Source organism: Tupaia chinensis, unplaced genomic scaffold (assembly GCF_000334495.1).
Source record: "Tupaia chinensis unplaced genomic scaffold, TupChi_1.0 Scaffold145889_1, whole genome shotgun sequence".
Taxonomy (NCBI): Eukaryota; Metazoa; Chordata; class Mammalia; order Scandentia; family Tupaiidae; genus Tupaia; species Tupaia belangeri.
Window position 1 is genome coordinate 879,482 of NW_006205746.1, and position 20,795 is coordinate 900,276.

At 35.1% G+C, this 20,795-nt stretch overlaps 1 protein-coding gene across 1 annotated transcript in view; it reads left to right on the plus strand.

Moving 5' to 3' along the window:
* The window catches only part of CNTN6 (contactin 6), a 395,429-nt gene that overhangs the window by 290,312 nt on the left and 84,322 nt on the right, over positions 1 to 20,795 (plus strand). Inside the window, exons 9-11 of the mRNA XM_006168594.2 lie at positions 13,034 to 13,218; positions 17,156 to 17,292; positions 20,113 to 20,242. Coding sequence (XP_006168656.1) covers positions 13,034 to 13,218; positions 17,156 to 17,292; positions 20,113 to 20,242 — 452 coding nt within the window. The remainder of the gene's footprint in view (positions 1 to 13,033; positions 13,219 to 17,155; positions 17,293 to 20,112; positions 20,243 to 20,795) is intronic.

Here is a 20,795-nt window from a genome sequence, read left to right on the forward strand (position 1 = left end):
GTCAGAGGTTAGCCTGATTGGATAACCTTTATAAGTAACCTGACGTTTGTAGTTATGTTGTCTTGCCAATTGTAGTATCTTGTCTTTGCAGATTTGGTTAGTCTTGCTATGATGTGCCTTGGTGAAGATCTTGTTGGGTTAATTCTATTAGGGGTCTTTTGTATTTCTTAAGTCTGGATTTTTGAATGCCTCTCTAGATTTGGAAAGTTTTCTTCCAAGATTTCCTGAAGTAGATTATCAATGCCCTTATTAGTTTCTTCACCTTCTGGAATACTGATTATCCATGTTTGGACACTTAATGCTGTCTAGTATTTCTTGTGTAGTATTCTCATATTAAGGGGGTTATTTTAAGTTCCTTTTTGGTTGTCCGTATTCTGTGATATACCATCTGCTAGCAAAAATCAGTCTTTTTTTCTGCATTCAACGTCCTTCTCAAGATAATCCTCTGGTGTGGTTGCTCTTTTGCAATCTCTACTGATTACAATGCTGGGCTGGGAAGAAAAGTCCAGGTTATTATATGTTATAAATTCTTTCATATATCTTCTCTAATCCTGTCTGCCAGGCAGAACTATTTATGGTGCCAGGCCATCTTTCTAAGAGCTTCTATTGGCTTACTTGAGATCCACTTTAGTTCCATAGTTTCCTGATTAATTCAGATATGACATTCCAGTCAAAGCTCTGTCCAATAATGAGTATTTACAATTTCTGATTCAATGCAACAAGCATTATTGATCTTAAATAACTCTTCTGTCACAAAATTAAAATACTCCCAAATGTTTTCCAATTCCAGAGGGGTCAGGAAGGAAGAAAAGTTTATGTTTCCATTTAAAGAAACAAACAAGAAAAATATTTTAACAAATTGCTGAGCCTATCAACAACTTAGAAGAATGTAAAATGCTTAAATTGGGAAAACAAAGCATAGTAAAAAAAAGTCAGTAATATTTTACTCAAAAGTCATAAAATTCTATTTCACCAGTTCAGTCTTAGATTCAGACTCTCTTTTGTTAAATATGTAGTGTTACCGTGGTCCAATCTTTCTGTTTAAATACTGGAAGGTAATATTCAATGTTATTATTGATATTTCTTTTCCCTAGCATTAAATTGGTCATTTTCTTGGTTGCCTTTTGTTCTCTTATTTTTTTATGTGTCTTTAGTTTTCCTGGTAGAGCACTCCATTCAAAACTTCTTGAACAATGGGTCTGCTACTGGCAAATTCTTTTAGGCCTTATTTATCTGAGAATGTTTTATGCTTCTTTTCCTTTGAAAGATAATCTTACTAGATATAGTGATCTTGGTTGAAACTGTTTTTCACTTAATATTTTGAATGTATTTTTCCCATTCTTTCCTTGCTTGCTTTGTTTCTGATGAGAAGTCAGAGGTTAGCCTGATTGGATAACCTTTATAAGTAACCTGACGTTTGTAGTTATGTTGTCTTGCCAATTGTAGTATCTTGTCTTTGCAGATTTGGTTAGTCTTGCTATGATGTGCCTTGGTGAAGATCTTGTTGGGTTAATTCTATTAGGGGTCTTTTGTATTTCTTAAGTCTGGATTTTTGAATGCCTCTCTAGATTTGGAAAGTTTTCTTCCAAGATTTCCTGAAGTAGATTATCAATGCCCTTATTAGTTTCTTCACCTTCTGGAATACTGATTATCCATGTTTGGACACTTAATGCTGTCTAGTATTTCTTGTGTAGTATTCTCATATTAAGGGGGTTATTTTAAGTTCCTTTTTGGTTGTTTTTTCTAGATCAGAGGTTTTGCCTTCCACATCCAAGATTCAATTTTCTGCATGGACTAATCTGCTTTTAATACTTTCGAGGGAGGTTTTGATTTTCTGAATGGCAGCCTTCATTTCTAATAGCTCCATTCAATTCTTTTTTTATGGTATGTATTTCCTCTTACAGATCATGAAAGACCTTCAATACCTCCCGGAATTTGTTGTCTCTTTTCTCCTACATCGTCTGGAGTTCATCATCTCTCAGCTCTTGCATCTCGTTTGGTTTTGTCACTATAAACATTCTGAATTCTCTATCAGACTTTCCACAAGTTCTACTATACTGTCTGTGGATGATGAGGAGATTGTTATTCTCCCTGAGGGGAGAGATATTTTCTTGGTTTCTCATGTTTCTTGTGCCTCTGTGGTGGCTTCTGGTCATTCTGTGACAAAATCTCTCCTCCACTGTGTTTGAATATTTTGGGGGTCTAGAAGATGAAGTTTGGAGCATAGTTTCCCTGAACAGGTCAGGACACCCCTGAGCTTTAAAATGGCTTCTTGTCTGAATATTTTGGGGGCTTAGAAGATGAAGTTTAGAGCGTATAGCTTCCATGAACAGACCAGGACACACCTCAGCTTTAAAATGGCTTCTTGTCTGAATATTTTGGGGGCTTAGAAGATGAAGTTTAGAGTGCATAGCTTCCATGAACAGGCCGGACATACCTCAGCTTTAAAATGGCTTCTTGTCTGAATATTTTGGGGGTCTAGAAGATAAAGTTTAGAGCATAGCTTCCTTGAAGAGGCCAGGACACACCTCAGCTTTAAAATGGCTTCTTGTCTGAATCACATGCCTAAAATCTTGTAAGGAGGGAAAAAGAGAGGAGATGGGATTGCAGCATGACCCTTTTCTATGATGTAGGGAGAAGCTTTCTTTCTCTTTCTCTTTTTCTTTCTCTTTCTCTCTCTCTCTCTCTTTCTCCCTCTCTCTGGTGAGCACACATGACTTCTGGCAAATTAAAATAGTAATAATAATAATAATAATAATAATAAAAGATTCCCCTTGGTGTATGTAATTCTTGCTGTGATTAATATATTACATTTCCTTTTAAATAGCTAATTTATTTGGAATCAATATGAATTGGCCATGAACAACGCATTACTACAATAGTACCATCACCATGAACAAACTGGGTAGATTCTAAATATAATACTGAAGCCACAGAAGGAAAAAGAGTCTATTACTAGTGCTCATAATTATATGGGTGGCAACTCAAAAAAAATTAGAAGGTTGGTCGCAATAAATTAGCCTGTTCTGGAACTCTAAGTGGAACAGAATTGGCAGGTAATAATTTAGTAGAAATTACCTGTCTAAACGTGAATACCATTCCAAAAAAGTAATTAGCATTGTTAGCAGCTGCCAGCTGAGTATTTAACTCAGATGACATGTGGAAGCCATCTGTCACAATGTCTGGTGCATAGTAAGCGCTCAATTAACAGTTATTAATATTATTTTTAAATGCCCAGCTCATTTACACAGAATTTTCCTCTCTAAAGAATGCTCTTCCCTCTCTACACAATGGTCATAAATGTTTTGACAGGTTGGAAAACAAAGATTCTCCACAGCAGTGCATACCTTGTCTCCTTTGAGAGATTTCTGCCCTTGTCATGAGGAAATGAACATGACCTCTGTGGACAGGGGTTGAATCTTCATAGCAGCTGGTATTATGTGGTGAGAGCAGGAAATTTACTGCAAGGAACACATATACCTGTTTGTGTAGCCACATCATTCATAGCATGGAGATCTGATTCTAGCTTGTGAATGGCTCAGTTCATATTGAATGCTTAGTAATACAGAACACGAACAGTGCATAGGAAAAAAGTACATATAAACTATGATTTTTGCTTTTGAAATGATAAAAATTGCATTTCAATAATCTTAAATTATTAATTTTGTCATTAATACTCAAATGTTGTTTAATATGTACTAGACAGCATATTTAAACATATGACACGGATTATCTCATTTAATCCTCACAAAAATCCTATGAATTATATACTGCTATTAATTCCTATTCTATAAATGAGAAAATTCATGCCTATAAATGTGCAAGAGAATACAGGTAAGGGTGAGTGCTGTATTTTTATCTCTACTACATAAATAGTGTTATACTGTTATAACATAATTATAATAATTATATGACTATTGTTATTTACATAGAATGGTATATCTTAGAAGAAAAAATAACTTGAAGGACCAGCAGATAGAGTAGTGGTATTTCATTGAACTCCCACAGGGTCAACCATGGTTTGAGTCCTAGACCGGATGGCTTGAAGCTCATGCCAAGTATGTGTGTGTGCATGTCCAAGATCCTGAGAGAGAATGGAAGAGAAAGGATTGTGGGGTGGCCATCCTCCTGGAGATGATTTCTCACTTTCTCTCTCACTGTTTCTGTCTCTCTCTCTTTTTCCAGTGAGCACAGGTGTCCCAAGGCAAAGCCTCTACCAAAAAAAAAAAGGAAAAAATTAACTTGCATTAAAATACTAAAGCTCACTAGTAAATACTTTTATTTTACATTGATTCAATTCTTCCTGCCCACTGCCCATTTAGGATGGCTTCAGACAGAGTGTATATAAAATGTTAAGCAGTTCATTTAATGTCTTCATAAGAAGTTATAGGATAAAATGGGAACTATTAATTAAAATGTGAATATATTTTTAAATAGTTTCTGTTTTGTATTTATTTATTTATTTTTAGATTCCCCCCCACACACACACACACAGGGCATGTGTGCTCACCAGAGAGAGACAGAGATAAACAGAGATAGAGGGAAAGTGAGAAATCACCTCCCCAGGGGGGATAACCATGCTTTTTTGACTCTATTATCTCACATTATTAGTGATAATTATTAGAGGATCATGGTGTTCCTATATAGCCAGGATATAACATATCTGAAAAATAAAAACACTCAACATTTAATTAGTTACTGTGAATTCTTAAAGAATTGCTTGATTTTTCTACCATTACAAATTTCATTGACATGAAAATAGTCAAAAAAGTACACAATGAGAATTTTTCTTTTAAATTTTTAAAGCTATTATCTTTTGGTGGTTTAGTTGATGCAAGGATTCTACAATATTTGAAACAGAAAATATATAATAGGAATCCACCATATCACATACAGTCATGTGCTGCCTAGGGACCTTTCAGTTGGTGAAAGACTATGTGTTTGATGGTGGTCTTATAACATCATTCTTTATAGCCTAGATATGTAGTAGGCTATGCCATTTAGGTTTGTGGAAGTTTCCTATATGATAGTGTACAACAACAAAATTGCCTGAAGATTCATTTCTCAGAAGGTATTCCCATCCCTAAATGACACATGACTATGATTCTATCACATGGATAGAAACTAAGCTACTGAGCATTTGAACTGAGGCATTCAGAATAAGCTTGTTAGTTCCCTTTGAGTTGAAAGTAGCTAGAAGAGATTCAAACAGGTTTCTGACAAAAAAGAAAATGTACTGAATAAGTGAAATGATCAAAAACAGATTTTTTTTTCCTTTACTTTTTTGTCATCAGTCATGATTTGATCTAGGTGCATGAAGAATTCCAAGTTTCTTTCTTCTGTATTATTGCTTTTGGTTTTCAAAGATATTGTCTCCAGTTTGGTGGGAAATTGTTGACTAGATGCTTGACCTTATAATCCCCCCTCCCCCCTCAAAAAAACTCAGAGAAAGAAAGCCCTTTTCATAGTTCTTTCAGGGACTACCAGATGGCATACTAGTTATATCACTTGACTCCCACATGGCTGACTGTGGTTCAAGTCCCAGACCTGATGGCTTGAAACTCACACCAGGCACATGTGCATGCATATCCAAAATCCAGTGAGGAGAATGAAGAATTGTAGCATGGCCTTATACCCTGGCGGATGATTTCTCACTTTCTATCTCTCTATTTCTCTGTCTCTCCAGAGAGCACATGTACCCTCTGGCAAAAATACTCTCTCTCTAAAAAAAAAAGTTCTTTCAAAAGTTGTCCTAGAATTGAGTCTAGTAATCTCTGATTAACTGATTTGTCTTGGTTTTCCTGGCTGCCAATGTGTCTAAGCTCTAAAGGCAAGACCTGAATTGTATTGTTCTCTCCTAATGACAGAGGTATAGTCAGACCAATTAAAATCAGATGGACTAAAGATAGGGAGACAGAGTTTTCTGAAGAAAATTAAAATGCAAACAAAATTGAAAGCTAATAGGTTAGAATTCAATACCCTCAATCTTGGAATACTTTCCATAATTGGTTTATCCAAGACATATCACTCCAAACATAACTGGGTTAAGGAAAAAGAAAATTATAGAGAATTTTCTCTTATAAGTAATAAAGTTTTTATGTTTCTATTCATCCTCATGTGTCTTATATGTCTTGCCTTTTTCTATCATTCTGATATAATTTCGGCCCTAAGTTCTCCAAATGTGTTCCACAATTCAGTTTTTTTTTTACAAGTTTTTCATTCATTTTTCAGACTTTTATGCCAGTGATGTTTAATTCTATAGATTTCCATTTTTATGTATCTAAAGACTGAATAGAAATGATATATTGAGAATTATTCAAGGATTCTTTACAGTTAGTATTGCAACTAAAGTAGCAAGAACAGCTTACTAGGAATTCTAATTAATTTGTTTTCCAAGAGACAGACCTTGAAAAGATGATTCTTTGAAAGTGATGTATTAAAGAGTTCTTGGAACCCATAAGAGAACGGGCATGCGGGACTGAGAAGGGCAAGTTGCTCAGCAGAGTACTTTATCAGTCACAATTCTGTCAAAGGGAGATTTGGCTTGATGCTGTAGGAGAGCTCTGAAGAGAATGCAGGTCTTACCTAGAGTTGTCCCACACCAGCTTGGGAGCTGGAATATTTTAATGTCTACTCTGGCACCCAGTCAGTTATTGGTTAAGGACCAATCCTGGGCATGTGCATTCCTAGGCACTTACAGCATTTTCTTTGTGAAGGTAAAGTTGGCTGTTGCAACTGGAGGGTAATTGCTAACAGAGATGATCATAGTGATGTTCAGGGTGAAAGTATGTGGGTATCTAAAGTGGGTAAGGAATTAGATGGAAGTGGGTAGAGCACTGACATTTCCTACTACACTACTCCTATTAGAAAAGTATGTCTTTACTTGGAATATCTGTTTTCTCCCACCAAAGAAATAAACCAAAACACTGGTCCAATAAGACTTCCATGTTATCAGGGCCCTCAGGTGGAGTAGTGATTGTGGCACTGTACTCTTACATGGTCAACCACAGTTCAAGTTCTGGACTCGGCGTCTTGAAACTTGCCAGTGTATGTGCGTGTGTGCCCAAAATCCTGAGAGGAGAGTGGAGGGGGTGGGGGGGATTGCAATATGGTCATTTTCTCTGGGAGGTGATTTCTCACTTTTGCTCTCTCTGTCTTTCTCTGTGTCTCTGGTGAGTGCATACACACACAGAAAAGAAAGAAAAAAAAAACAAAAATATTTCAATGTTATCGTTGAGATCTTTTTTTTTTTTTGAAAAAGTCAGAATAGTTGGTATTGATTAGATTTGTTTTGCTTTACACAATCTTACTACTTAAGATAGATACACATTTTAAAAAATCTCCAATACTTAATTTTAAGAAGGTGATCTTAGAATATTGGTGATATCAGTATTGCCCTGATATGAAGCACATGGCTTCTCAGGTAAGGAAACCTAGAAATAAATCCCAGTTGTGCCTCTTTTAGCTACATAAAAAGTAAACTATATGCACATACATTTTGCACATTATCTGGCTCTGAGTTTGTGGTTAATAATTCTGACTTTATTTGTTGTGATATTATTATAATGATTATTATCATTAAACTTTTCAATCACTTAGGTATTCAATTATATAAAAATACTGATGCCTGTCTTCACAATCAATGTGAACAACAACAACAACAAAAAAAAACAAAGATACAACTCTGGGTAAAAATAAACTCAACTTTTACTTAATAATTTTTGAATATTTTAGGTTAAAATTTTTTTATTGGATACTTTCCATGTATCTGTCATAAATCTCAGAAATGTCATAAAAAGAGAACATAAGATCATGAATTCAGAGAAATATCAGAGCTTCTATTTTTCTCTCTAAAATTTTTTTTCAGAATGCATGTTCATTGTAGGAAAATAATCACAAACAGAAATAAGAAGAAAGAGGAAAATAAAAGGCATTTATATCCCATCAACCCACAGATAAAATAATTTTAATATGTTCACATATGTAACATATGAATTTTAAAAATTGAGTTATACCACATGGGCTATAAAATTCACCAGGCTTTGTGAATATCTTTCTATGTGAATAAATTTTCTCCTAGAACTTTATTTTTATTAGTTTGGTATTCCATAAAATGAAAAAATGAAAAAAATCACTTATCCAAGGTTAATTGTTGCCAGAAATATGCCAATTTACTGAAATGTCACCCTAAATTTATAGTAGTGGCAAGGCTTTTGAAAGGACAAAACCAAATTTATGATAAGAATTATTTTATTTTGTGTCTAGCCAAACTTAAATTGTAATTGCAACTACTGTACTCTAATTATGAAAAGAATAGATGAATCAAACATCGATTTGGAGCACATTTTCTGAAAATTATGTGTGCACACCTGATACAACTTTCTATATTTTATGTGTATAAGAAGGTCGTAATTTTTGCCAATAAAAATTCCTAAGGCCTCATCAGTTTTCTTTGAAGACTCTATTGAGTCATCACCAATTTTCTGCAGTTGTTTACTCCTGAAACTCTACAGATCAACCACTTTGCATGTGACTGGATGACTCCCCCACATGACTGTTGACTTGAAGAAACCCTGCATCTCCTATAAGATTTACAAATTGACTTTGCAAAATGATTTACTGTCATTATTATTATTATTAATTCAAAACTTAATTAGAGGATATTTAGTCATTTGAAAATATATAAAAGAATGAAGAATGATTTGAAAGTAGGAAATGAGTGATGCTAATATAAACAGACTGGGAATTCATATTACAAATGATCAGTTTATTAGTGAATACTTTCGAGTTGTAACTTTGCTCATTGTCTGCATTTCCTAATATTATTCTTATAATAATGAGACCTACACAATGAATTTCTGTATGTATCCCTCCTTGTAGGACATTTAGTTTCATATATTATAAAATTTATTTTTGTAATTTAAAGATATTCATAGTATGCTAAAAACATTAGATATGAGATGTTAGATTAAAACTTTTAAATGGGGACCAGCAGATGGTGTAATGGTTATGTTGCTGGACTCCCACTTAGTTGACTGAGGTTTGAGTCCCAGACCCGGTTGTTTAAAATCATGGCAGGCACTTGTGCATGTGCCTGCCCAAGATCCCAAGAGGAGAATGGAGGAGAAGGGATTGCAGCATGTCCATCCCCCTGGGGGGTGATTTCTTGCTTTCTGTCTCTCTCTGTCTTTCCTAGGAGCATACATGCCCTATAGCAAAAATGTCTCAAAACCAAACAAAACATAAACAAAAACAAATGATCTTTAAAGGAACTTGATTTATAAATCTTCCTAATAGAAGACAGGGTCCAATATAAATCAATCTTTGTTTTATTATTATTATATTAAATAGTGTAAAATTGAGTATATTCTTTTGAGAATTACAGAGCCTATATTCCTAACTCAGATGGATTGTTTTATAGTACTCATTCTCCTAAATAATCTAGCTTTTCTTTGTGTGTGTGTGTGTGTGTGTGTGTGTGTGTGTTCTCAAAACATGGAAAGCTCAAATCACAGTAGAAAAGATGTTTAATACCGCCATACCACTGACCAGTCCCTATGTTTTAATGTACATTTTTGCAAATTTCCGCACACTTTTATATTTATGATTTTTCTCATTATTTGTTTTTCTTAATTTTTAAAAATTTATTTACATTTAATCACATTTAACTTTATAGTGTACAACATTTCTTTTACCAGCACGAATACCTTGCATATCCGTCAAGACAAAGGTATTACTATATATCTTATCACCAGCAAATAGCTTCTCATTTTTTGGCAATTAAGCATACTTTTGCTTTTTTTTCCTTCCCTTTTCCCCTCCCTCCCTTCCATAGTAAACTTTTTTTTTCACATTTTGATTAATGAAAGATCTTAGTTGAACTAAAAATATGGAACAAGATAAAATCTAGTAACAACTGTACTCTAATTTTCTGCTGAAACATTTTTTTTCTCTCCATTCCTCCTTTTTCTAAAGAGAGATATAAACTAACTTATTTGCCAAAAAAATGTTTAGTCTCAATTTGGTCTTTTATTTGCACAAATCCCCATAAGAATTAAATTTCTGATGGAAGGCAACTAATACTATTGGTTATACAAATAATGATTCTGCCACAAAATAAGAATGCTCACAAATATTTTCCAATTGCAGAGAGATCAGGAAGAGAGAAAAGTTTATGTTTCAATTTTTTAAAAAATTAACAAATTGCTGAACCTATCAACAACTCAAAACCCACAAAAACCAAAAACCTTAAATAAGGAAGTGAAAGCTAGTAGAAAATCAGTAATATTTTAGTCACAAGTCATAGAATTCTATTTCATCAGTTCAGTCTAATGTAATTAATCTCTTTTGTTGAATTTGCAAGTGTTACTGTGGTCTGATCTTTCCATTTAAATTCTGGAAGTTGGGAACCAGCAGTTAGCATAATGGCTATGTCGCTGGACTCCCACGTAGTTGACCACGGTTCGCGTTCCAGACCTGGTGGTTTAAAACTCACGCTGGGTGCGTGTGCATGCGTGCCCAAGATCCTGAGAGGAGAATGGAGGAGAAGGGATTGTGGCGTGACCATCCCCCCTGGGGGGTGATTTCTCGCTTTCTATCTCTATGTCTCTCTCTGTCTGTCTGGCGAGCGCACACGCCCTATAGCAAAAAACCTCTCCAAAAAAAAAAAAATCTGGAAGTTAAAATTTCATTTTGTTATTGATATTTCCAGACTTGTCCTACCACTAAGTTGGCCATTATCTTGGTTGTTTTTTGTTCTCTTTTTCTGTCTGTCAGTCTTCAGTTTTTCTGGTATAGCACTCCCTTTAGAACTTCTTGAAAAGCTGGTCTGGTATTGGTAAATTCTTTCAGGTTTTGTTTATCTGAGAAAGTTTCAAGCTTTTCTTCCCATATGAAGGATAATATTCCTAGATACAGTATTCTTGGTTGAAATTGTTTTTCATTTAACAGTTCGAATATATTTTCCCATCTTTTCCTTGCTTGCATTGTTTCCAACAAGAAGTATGATGTTAGCCTGATAAGATATGCTTTGAAAGTAACTTGACATTTCTTTCTTGCCAATTTTAGTGTCTTGTCTCTATCTGTGTTTTTGGTCAATCTGGCTATGATGTGACTTGGAGAAGATCTTCTTGGGTTGATTTTATGTGGGGTCCTTTGTTTTTCTTGGGGCTGGATATTTGAGTGCCTCTCTAGGTTTGGAAAGTTTTCTTCTACAATTTTGTAGAATAGATTATCAATGTAATTATAAGTTTCTTCACCTTCTGGGATACCAATTATCCAGGTGTTTTGGGAGTTTAATAGTATCTAGTATTACTCATATATTATTCTCATTTTGGGGGGTTATTTTCTCAGTCTTTTTGGTGGATTTTTCTAGTCAGAGATTCTGTCTTCTACATCAGAGATTTGATCTTCTGCATGGTCTAATCTGATTTTAATACTTTCAAGGGAGGTTTTGATTTTCTGTATTATGGCTGTCATCTCTAACAGTTCCATTCGATTCTTTTTTTATGGTATACATTTCTTCTTTCAGATCGTGCAAGAACTTCCTCATCTCCTGGAACTTGTAGTCTCTTTTCCCCTGCATCATCTCGAGTTTGTTGTCTCTCTTCTCTTGCATCTCTGTTAGCTTTGTCACTATGAATATTCTAAATTCTTTATTTGACATTTCCATGAGTTCCATTGTACTGTCTGTGGATGATGAAGGGCTGTTCTTTTCCCTTGGGGGAGATATATTTTCTTGATTTCTCATATATCTTGTGTCTCTGTAGTGGATTCTGGTCATCTGAGGGATTATACGTTTCTTCTACTTTCTTGGAGTTAATTCTGAGTGTTAGAGGTTTATGGGAGGAGATGACCCACAAATCTCTCTGCAGTTCCATTTTCCTGATTCTTACCAAGAAACTTGTACTTTGTTGATGGAAATGGATATTACAAAGGCTTCCCAGTTTCTAAAGAACAGGTGTACCTGGGCCATGCTGTGGCATTTCAACAGATAATTCAGAGGTGTGTGGGAGGAGATGAGCCACGTTTTCTCTGCAGTTCTATATTTCTCCCTGCTACTCACTTTGCATTCTGTCTTCTATGATTTTTAGTCAGTTGGTGGTACATTCACATTTGGTTAATTTGTTGGAGGTCTCTGCAACTGTCAGCTGGTATGCTTCACTTTACTATGAGGTACTTCTATGCCAATTTTTCCTCTACTACTATGTTTTGCAACGTGGTAGCCAGAAAAAGATATTTGAATTCAGATTTATAAAGATGAGTTTCTCCCTTTTTGTAGCAGCTCAGTGGGAGTTGAGGTTCTTTATGACCCTAGAAGTATTCAGATGTTTCACTACTGTGCACCTAGGCCTGTCTAAATACTCAGTGTGTGGAAGCTCGCTGGGTGATGGGCTGGAAGGAAGGGTTTGGAGCAGAGGCTCTTCTATCAGAGGAGCAGAGCTGGGCTCACCTCCAATGCACATGGATTCTTGCTGGGTGATAGGCTGGAAACAATAATCTAGCTTTTCCATCACATATGCCTTTAGTTACCTATTAGTACCAGTATAGTATAGAGGAACTTATATTTTGCCTTAGAATATATAAATATATGAAGAGTCTACCTATTCATAAATGTCAGATTTTCAAAAAATATTTCCTCGACACCACACTTAAACTGACATAATCTTATTATCTTTAGACCCCATTCCCTTTGATTCAATTACTGTAATTTATAAATACATTTATTTTTACTATTTGTTTATGGTATGTTTCTCCATTAGTCTGTAAGCAACATGAAGGCAGAGGATATATCTATATTATTTACCAGTGTAATCCCTGAACACAGAACATGATTTGCACATGATGGGCACTTAATAAAGTGTTAAATAAATGACTGGATGAGTGAATGGTGAATGATTGCATGGTTTTTAAACTAGCTACAATATAATCAATTGATTGAATTTTTTTGAGTAATTTTTAAGGATGCTCTTATTTTGTCCTATGGTCATAAAGACTAAATCATCTTCTATTCTAATGAGGTATAACTGTTTAGTCCAGTCCCTGATATTAGTTGGAGAAGGTTGGATGGAAGCCCATTGCCAGGGAAAGTCAAGTACAGCAAATCTCAAGCTATCCTTGAAATCCCGAACTTTCAAGAAGAAGATGAAGGCTTTTACGAGTGCATAGCAGGCAACCTTCGAGGAAAAAACCTTGCAAAGGGTCAACTCATTTTCTATGGTGAGCTAATGGAATCTCAAAAAGTACATACAATATTTGGTACTATCATTAATTGTAAATAGTGAAAGTCTTTAGCATGTTGTGTTAAAGTGTCATGGGAGACATAGAAAAGACACATTTCCATGTTAGCATGCTTAATACAATGATTAGCAATTAGGAATGACCTTCTTTAAATTGTAGCTTTAATTCCAGCATAATCAATGCATGCTATTGTTTATTGCAATTTCCTTGAAAATGTCAACATTGTCATTTAAATCCATAAGTTTATAATACAACATTGTGTGGACACCAGTAAAACATTCAAATGCAGCCTATGGCAACCTTCATTGTAATTCTCAGAAGAATTTACAAATGAAGGAGAAAAAATGATAGAAAAACATACTGAATAGTGGCTTGAAATATTTGCTTTTATTTTCCAGACTTTGTATCCATTTGTAGGCAATGGAAAAATAAAAATATATACATTTGTCTCAGTTACCAGGATCTCTCATGAATTTAATAGAGATAAGGAATACATATATTATCTAAAAATTGTCTTTATATCTTTTTTCATCCAGGCCAAACACACACTTGCTTTAAACTTCCTTTTTTAAGAAAACATAAAATAGATAATAAAGTATACTTCAGAATTATCAAGATATTTGATACATTTAAAAATCTATAACTTCTTGGGTAAATTCAATATATCTGCATTAGAGAACTTTTTAAAACTGTATTTATACATGGCCTAGAAACATTTTATGTAAAATGTATATATGTGATATGGTTATAACCTATAACAAAATAATTGGAGAAAAATAGTTCTTTTAAAATATTTTTTGGATAAATGGTAGCCTAGGGTATTGTAATTACCTCATAGGAATGTCGACTGAGCATATGGTGGGAACACCTTGTGTCTTGGTTACATTATTTTGTATTACCTTTAGAATGCTCAGTTCTCTTTGTTTTGTTTTGTTTTTTGGAGAGATTTTTGCTATAGGGCGTGTGTGCTCACCAGAAAGACAGAGAGAGACAGAGAGATAGAAAGCGAGAAATCACTCCCCAGGGCGGATGGCCATGGCACAATCTCTTCTCCTCCATTCTCTTCTCGGGATCTTGGGCACGCACACACACGTGCCCAGCATGAGTTTAAGCCACCGGGTCCAAGACTTGAACCATGGTCAGGTACATGTGAGTTCAGCGACATAGTCATTACGCTCACTGCTGGTCCCTAGAATGTCCAGTTTCAACCTGGAATGAAAACTACCATTTTCCACATAGAATATAGTTTTCTACTGACTATTCCCCTACAGTTTTAGCAATGAAAAAAATATTCATTTCAATAGTATTTAATTTTTAAAGGAGTCTTTGGAATTCAACATCCCTTGCAAATCAAATAGTAAGGCTGCAACTGGGAGTTTTTAGTAGAACCAAGATATTAAAGGCTTTGGCTAGTTTTCAATAAGTATTTCCCATTTTTCTGTTTAATAGACAAAGATATAACCAAGAGATGAACCAGAACACAAAGGTATCTGTAACTGTAAATGAATAATGTATTTTCTTCTATATTGCTACAGCAACTAATAGTTTACATAGAAATTTTACAGATATTAATTCATATAATTCTCACATTAATATTAAAGGCAGAGATAATTTTAAGTGATGTTTTAAGTAAGAAATTTTAGAAGAATAGAGTAAGAGCTTATAAATAATGATTGTTAGGTTCAAGATTTAACTTTGAAGTGACTTTTCTGTAACTTAACTCTTACTAGTCTATCTCAGCTCTTCAACATGGCAGCCCAAATCCATTCTCACTCTCCTCACAACCAAATTAGCCATCTAATGAGTCAAAATGATCCTTGTGAGGGAAAAATGGATAATTGGTCAAAAAGAAAATCATTATACTTCTTAGTCATGTATTAATTCACCTGCCAAAATGTTCTCAAAAGAATTGAAAATTGACTCAGTTACCAAAGGGTTGCATATACCTAAAAATTTCAAGAAAAGAAACTCAGTTTCATTACAATTTCATACTTAAAGTATACTTCAGAATCAAATAATGTTATCTATCTATTTACATTATATCTGTATAACCCGCAAAATAATTTTTAAAGTATTATTAACATGACAGAAAACAGAAAAAGTTCAGATAAGCTACTTTCCATAATTGGTCAATAAGAGAAAAAAGGAAAACAAAACAAAATAAAACCTAAAAGTTAAGTCTGGAAGGTAAACCCAAAGTCCTGAACTCCTTTTTCCATGGATTTCCTATGTAGAAAAGATTTAAAACTTAGATGTTCAGAATCTTATGCATACAGACAATGTACACATTAGATTTTAAAAATGTGTTTTAAAGTTGAAAGTATTACTTTAAGCAAAAGAATTGGACATCTCTTAAGCCTATGTAAGCTTTGTAAATTCATTTTTGAACATTCATTTCTTCTCTAGGTTAGATATATATCAGGACAATTCATAAATATCCACTAATTATAAAGTTTAATTAATACTATTCAGAAACATAATTCAATTTTACAAATATACCCAATTCTTCTGTCTTGCCTTCTTTTGTCCTTCAGGCAACAGGAGGCATATTCTATAACTGGAAGTTGTACTGACTTTAAGAGGAGATAATCCTAGGCTTAGTTCTCACCACCAAGAGACAACTTGAGTTTTTTTATTCAATGATACGTTTCCTAAAGGACCTTCTTTCTTACTAGAGATAGATATTGCAGTGGGAAAACTCTGGAAATCAGACAGACATGGATTTTACATTATAACCATTTCAAATACTCCTGGCCCCACTTATTTCTCCTACTACTGCCACAGTGACCAATGTGGCACTATATCCTATAGGCATAATCTGAGAGTCTTGTCTCAGCTACCACACTAAGTATATTTTATTTTCTATTCTGGATTTTGTGTGACCCTTTCAATAGCCCACTTAGTGCTTAGGCATGCATAGTCTGGACCTGATATTCAATAGTAGTTTACATACGCACTGCCCTGAAAGGAACCAGTGAAGAAATGCTTCCTCTTTCTTCCTATAAAGAGTCCTTAGAAGTTCACATTGCAATAGAGTAAAAATTGTCATGTCAGTGACCAATAACTTGTCCTGCCTTTCCTTCCCTTTTGACTATTCCTTTCCCTTCCACATAATCCTGGACAAAACTAAATAAAGGAGATTAATTGGCACATTCAGGCAATTTCCAATTATCTTTATGGAAGACATATTAATTTTAACACATTTAATTTGCAGCCCATCTGTTTCCATGAATGATGGAAAAGTAAGGAAGCACCTTACTTTCACATCAATGCCTGTTGCCTTTTGCCTCAGAGCTATGCCGGACTTTCTCTCATTAGAAAGTAAGGTTTTGGAAAACTTACACTCAAGATTATTGTTAAGTAATTGAACCTATAGGTACCTCCAAAAGTTCATATTCCCTATCAAGAGTTTTATCCAGGAAAAATAAATGTTGGATTATCATCTTACCAAAATGTGATGAGAATCATATTTGATTTATACTTCAAGCTACTGAGTTGTAATTGTGTCTGAAAAGATACATTTATTTTCAGTTAGTTTAGACCACAAGTATTCAATGAACTTTAGCCCACCAAGTGTTCAGATTTGGCATACGTTTTCTAAATTACCTAGGTACTGATATTTAGCATGAAATTATTCTTTGGCCCTGTTCTACATTTTGACCTTTTTCCACAATTCCCAAGTTGTCATACAGGTGCAGCACAAGGACAGATGACAAACATTTAACTTGAGCCCAATGATATTTGCAGCAGAATTTCTGTCACCCTGTATCGAAGCTCCTGCATGTCTCCTTCCACAAATCATGTGCATGCAGTCCAACTAGGCCAAGTCCTTCTGATGTTGACAGCCCTTGGAATATAGCAGAATGTCTTGGATGGTTGCCTTCCAAACAGTTGTTCTTACCTTTTCTCAAAACAGCCCCTCCAGAATGGGAACAAAAAATCCAAAATACATACCTCTCTATCTATGACAGCTTGTTTTGGGAATGCAAAGCTAGTGGAAAGCCAAACCCTTGGTACACATGGTTAAAGAATGGTGAACGGCTCATCCCAGAGGTAAGCAACAATGTTGGTATTAAAAATTCACCTACTTTGTAGAACTAGCAGATGGCATAATGGTTATGTCACTGGACTCCCAAATAGTTGACCATGGTTCAAGTCCCAGATCCAGCGACTTAGGGGCACGTGCATGTATGCCCAAGATCCTGAGAGGAGAATGGAGGAGAAGGGATTGTGGCATGGCTATTCCCCTGGGCAGGGGACAGTGATTTCTTGCTTTTTGTCTATCTCTTTCTGTCTCTCCAGCAAGCACACGCACCCTAGAGCAAAAATCTCTAAAAGAGGGACCAGCAGTTAGCGAATAGCTATGTCGCTGGACTCCCACATAGTCAACTGCAGTTCAAGTCCCGGACCCGGTGGCTTAAACTCACGCTGGGCGCATGTGCATGCGTGCCTAAGATCCCAAGAGGAGAATGGAGGAGCAGGGATTGTAGCGTGGCCATGCCACCTGGGGGGTGATTTCTCGCTTTCTGTCTCTCTGTCTCTCTGTCTGTCTGGCGAGCATACACGCCCTATAGCAAAAACCTCCCCCACCCCCAAAAAAAAGAAAGAAAGAAAGAAAGAAAAATCTCTAAAAGAAAAAAACAAATCACCTACTCTCCTATGTAAATTTTGTTCCTAACAGTAACAGCAATTAACAGTAACAGCTAATGTTTATAGAATGTTTAATATATTTTAGGAATGAGAGCATACACTGACTGTTTAATCATTGAAAAAACTCACAAAGTAGCCATTAATATCATCTCATTTTTTGAATGAGAAAAATAAGGGCAGAGGAAACAACCTGCCTACAGATAATCAGTGATAGATCCACATTCAAGGATCATCCTCCTCTTCCTCAACATAGCTCATACTTATTGAACCCTTGTATGAGATAGACCCTATGTTATATATTTTTCCATGTATTATATTATTGTATCTACCCAACAACCTTACAAGAGATATATGATTATTATCCCTTTACATAGACTATGATTATTATTTCTTTACATAGATGAAGAAAATGAGCTTCAGAAGTTAAACCACTTGTCTAAGGTCTACTAAATGTTAGAATGAGCATTCTAAACTTTGTATGGTAACAAAAGCTCTTAGTCACTACTTGGTATCTTGCTTTTTAAATAAGTGACTGTATTTCTGTCCTCTCTGGCAGAAATTGAAAGATTTAAAGACACAGTAGTAGGGAGGATAAGTGTAGATATCAGAGACTATATGGGAGGGTGGTGTATTGTGGTGCTTGGGTGTGCAGTGTACAACAAAATATTCAACAGACACAAGACTGTATAGATCTTTGTTTGAAATTATGTATATGGTAATACATCCCAATTGGATTACTATGTACTGCATGCATACTTTGAAAAACCATAGCATATTCTATAAAGATTTATTACAATTAAATGTAAATAAGAGAATATAAAATGAAAAAAAAAAGATGTATGTCTCTAAACTCATAGAAAAATGGAGAACTGGGACTGTTACCACATTTTTAAAATCTTAAGCATACTTTCTTCTACAGTATTCAGAAAAAAAGACCAAGTTGTTTCCCCCATTAAATTATCCAGATAATTGTATTAATTCTCTAATTTACTTTGTAAATGTAGGCATAGCCAGAAACACAAAGAACATCTGCTACTTGAAAGCTGAATATAATGCTGTTCTTTATTTCAGCTTTATTGGAATTTTCCTCCCGCCTGCCTTTTGCATATGACATCCTCTGTTTTCTTTAGCCTACCTTTATTAGTCCTAGAGGATGGTAATAGATACCTTGAATTATTTAGTTTTAAGTTAAATTCACTATTAACTATTTCATTATTGCACTCAAAATTGTGTTTCTATATTCCAGATGGGACTCCATAATAGATTTTGAATGTTCAAGCACACTTTATTGTAGGCTGCACAAAGCAAGGATTCAGCTCCTCAAACTTAGGGATTTGAGTAGAAAATTAACGATTCATCACATTTTGAGTCTTTTGAGACCTATAATGGGAAGCCATGGTAATATTCTACTCATGATACCATGTCTAATATTATTGTCAACCATGTTTTCTGGAATAATTGGAATGGTGGAGTGTTCCAAATTATTTTATATTGCCATAAAATGGAAAGTTACATACATTCTGTACAGAGAATACCAATTTTGGGGAAAAAAAAAGATAACACTATATATTAACCACTAAAATGATAGTAAGCATATTTCCATTTTTTAAAGAGTTTTCTGTATGCTCTCCAGAGAGAGAGAGAGAGACAGAGATGGTGAGAGAGAAAGTTAGAAATCAGTCCCCAGGGGTGTGGCCGTGTTGTAATCTCTTCTCCTCTATTCTCCTCCCAGGATCTTGGACATTCTCACACATGTGTCCAATGTGGTTTTCAAGACATTGGGTCTGGGACTTGAACTGTGGTTGGACATGTTGAAGTCCAGTGCTATAACCACACTGCCATCTGCTGACCCTGCACATTTCCATTTTTTTTTTAAACTTCAGAAAACTGCTCAGGATCTTTCAGTTTTTGCTTTTTTTTTTTTTTTTTTTTAGAATTATTGACTTAATTTATTTTTTATTATTTTTCAGTTTGACCAGAGAGTCAGAAAGAGAGAAGGAAAGTGAGAAAGCAAGTTGCCAGGTCCAGGACTCAAACTATGGTCAGCCATATTGTAGTCTAGAGCCTTAGCACCACACCACCTGCCAGCTCCAATATTTCAGTACTTAATATACCAAAATATCAGGTTTTATAGATAAGCACAATATTTTTTACTAGCATATTATGGTTAAGAGCATGCCTAAATTACCATCTAGCATCTCTATATGTCTTTTTCTGTTTTAGGAGAGAATTCAGATAGAAAATGGGACGCTTATCATAACAATGCTGAATGTATCCGACTCTGGTATTTACCAATGTGCCGCAGAAAATAAATATCAGATTATTTATGCAAATGCAGAATTGAGAGTTTTAGGTAAGTCATTTATTGATATTCAAAAAATTCAAAATGACATTTTAGCAAGCTATGATTACATGTAATTTGAACCCAATTTTTCTGTAAATTAGAAATTGCTTTCCCTTGAAATAACAGGACATGTCTAAATTAGCTTTGTAGAAAATACAAGGTGGTAATTAGAATTCTGCTTGGGCAATACACAAGGAATTGAAGAAGTGCCCAGCACTGGGTACATCCAAACCAGAAGAGGCTTCTCCAGGGCTGATTCCAGCATGAGGTTTTGAATTACAAGTAAGCACTAGTCATCAGGAATATAATTTTTAAGCTACAGATTTAAAAAAATAGGAAAAAATGGGACCAGCAGTTGGCGTGATGGCTTTGTTGCTGGGCTCCCATGTAGTGAACCGCAGTTTGAGTCCTGGACCTGGTGGCTTAAAGTCACACAGGACGTGTGTGTGTGCATGCCCAAGATCCTGAGTGGGGAATGGAGGAGAAGGGATTACAAAGTGGCCATCTCCCCTGGGGGGTGATTTCTCACTATCTGTTTCTCTGTTTCTCTCTTTCTGGCAAG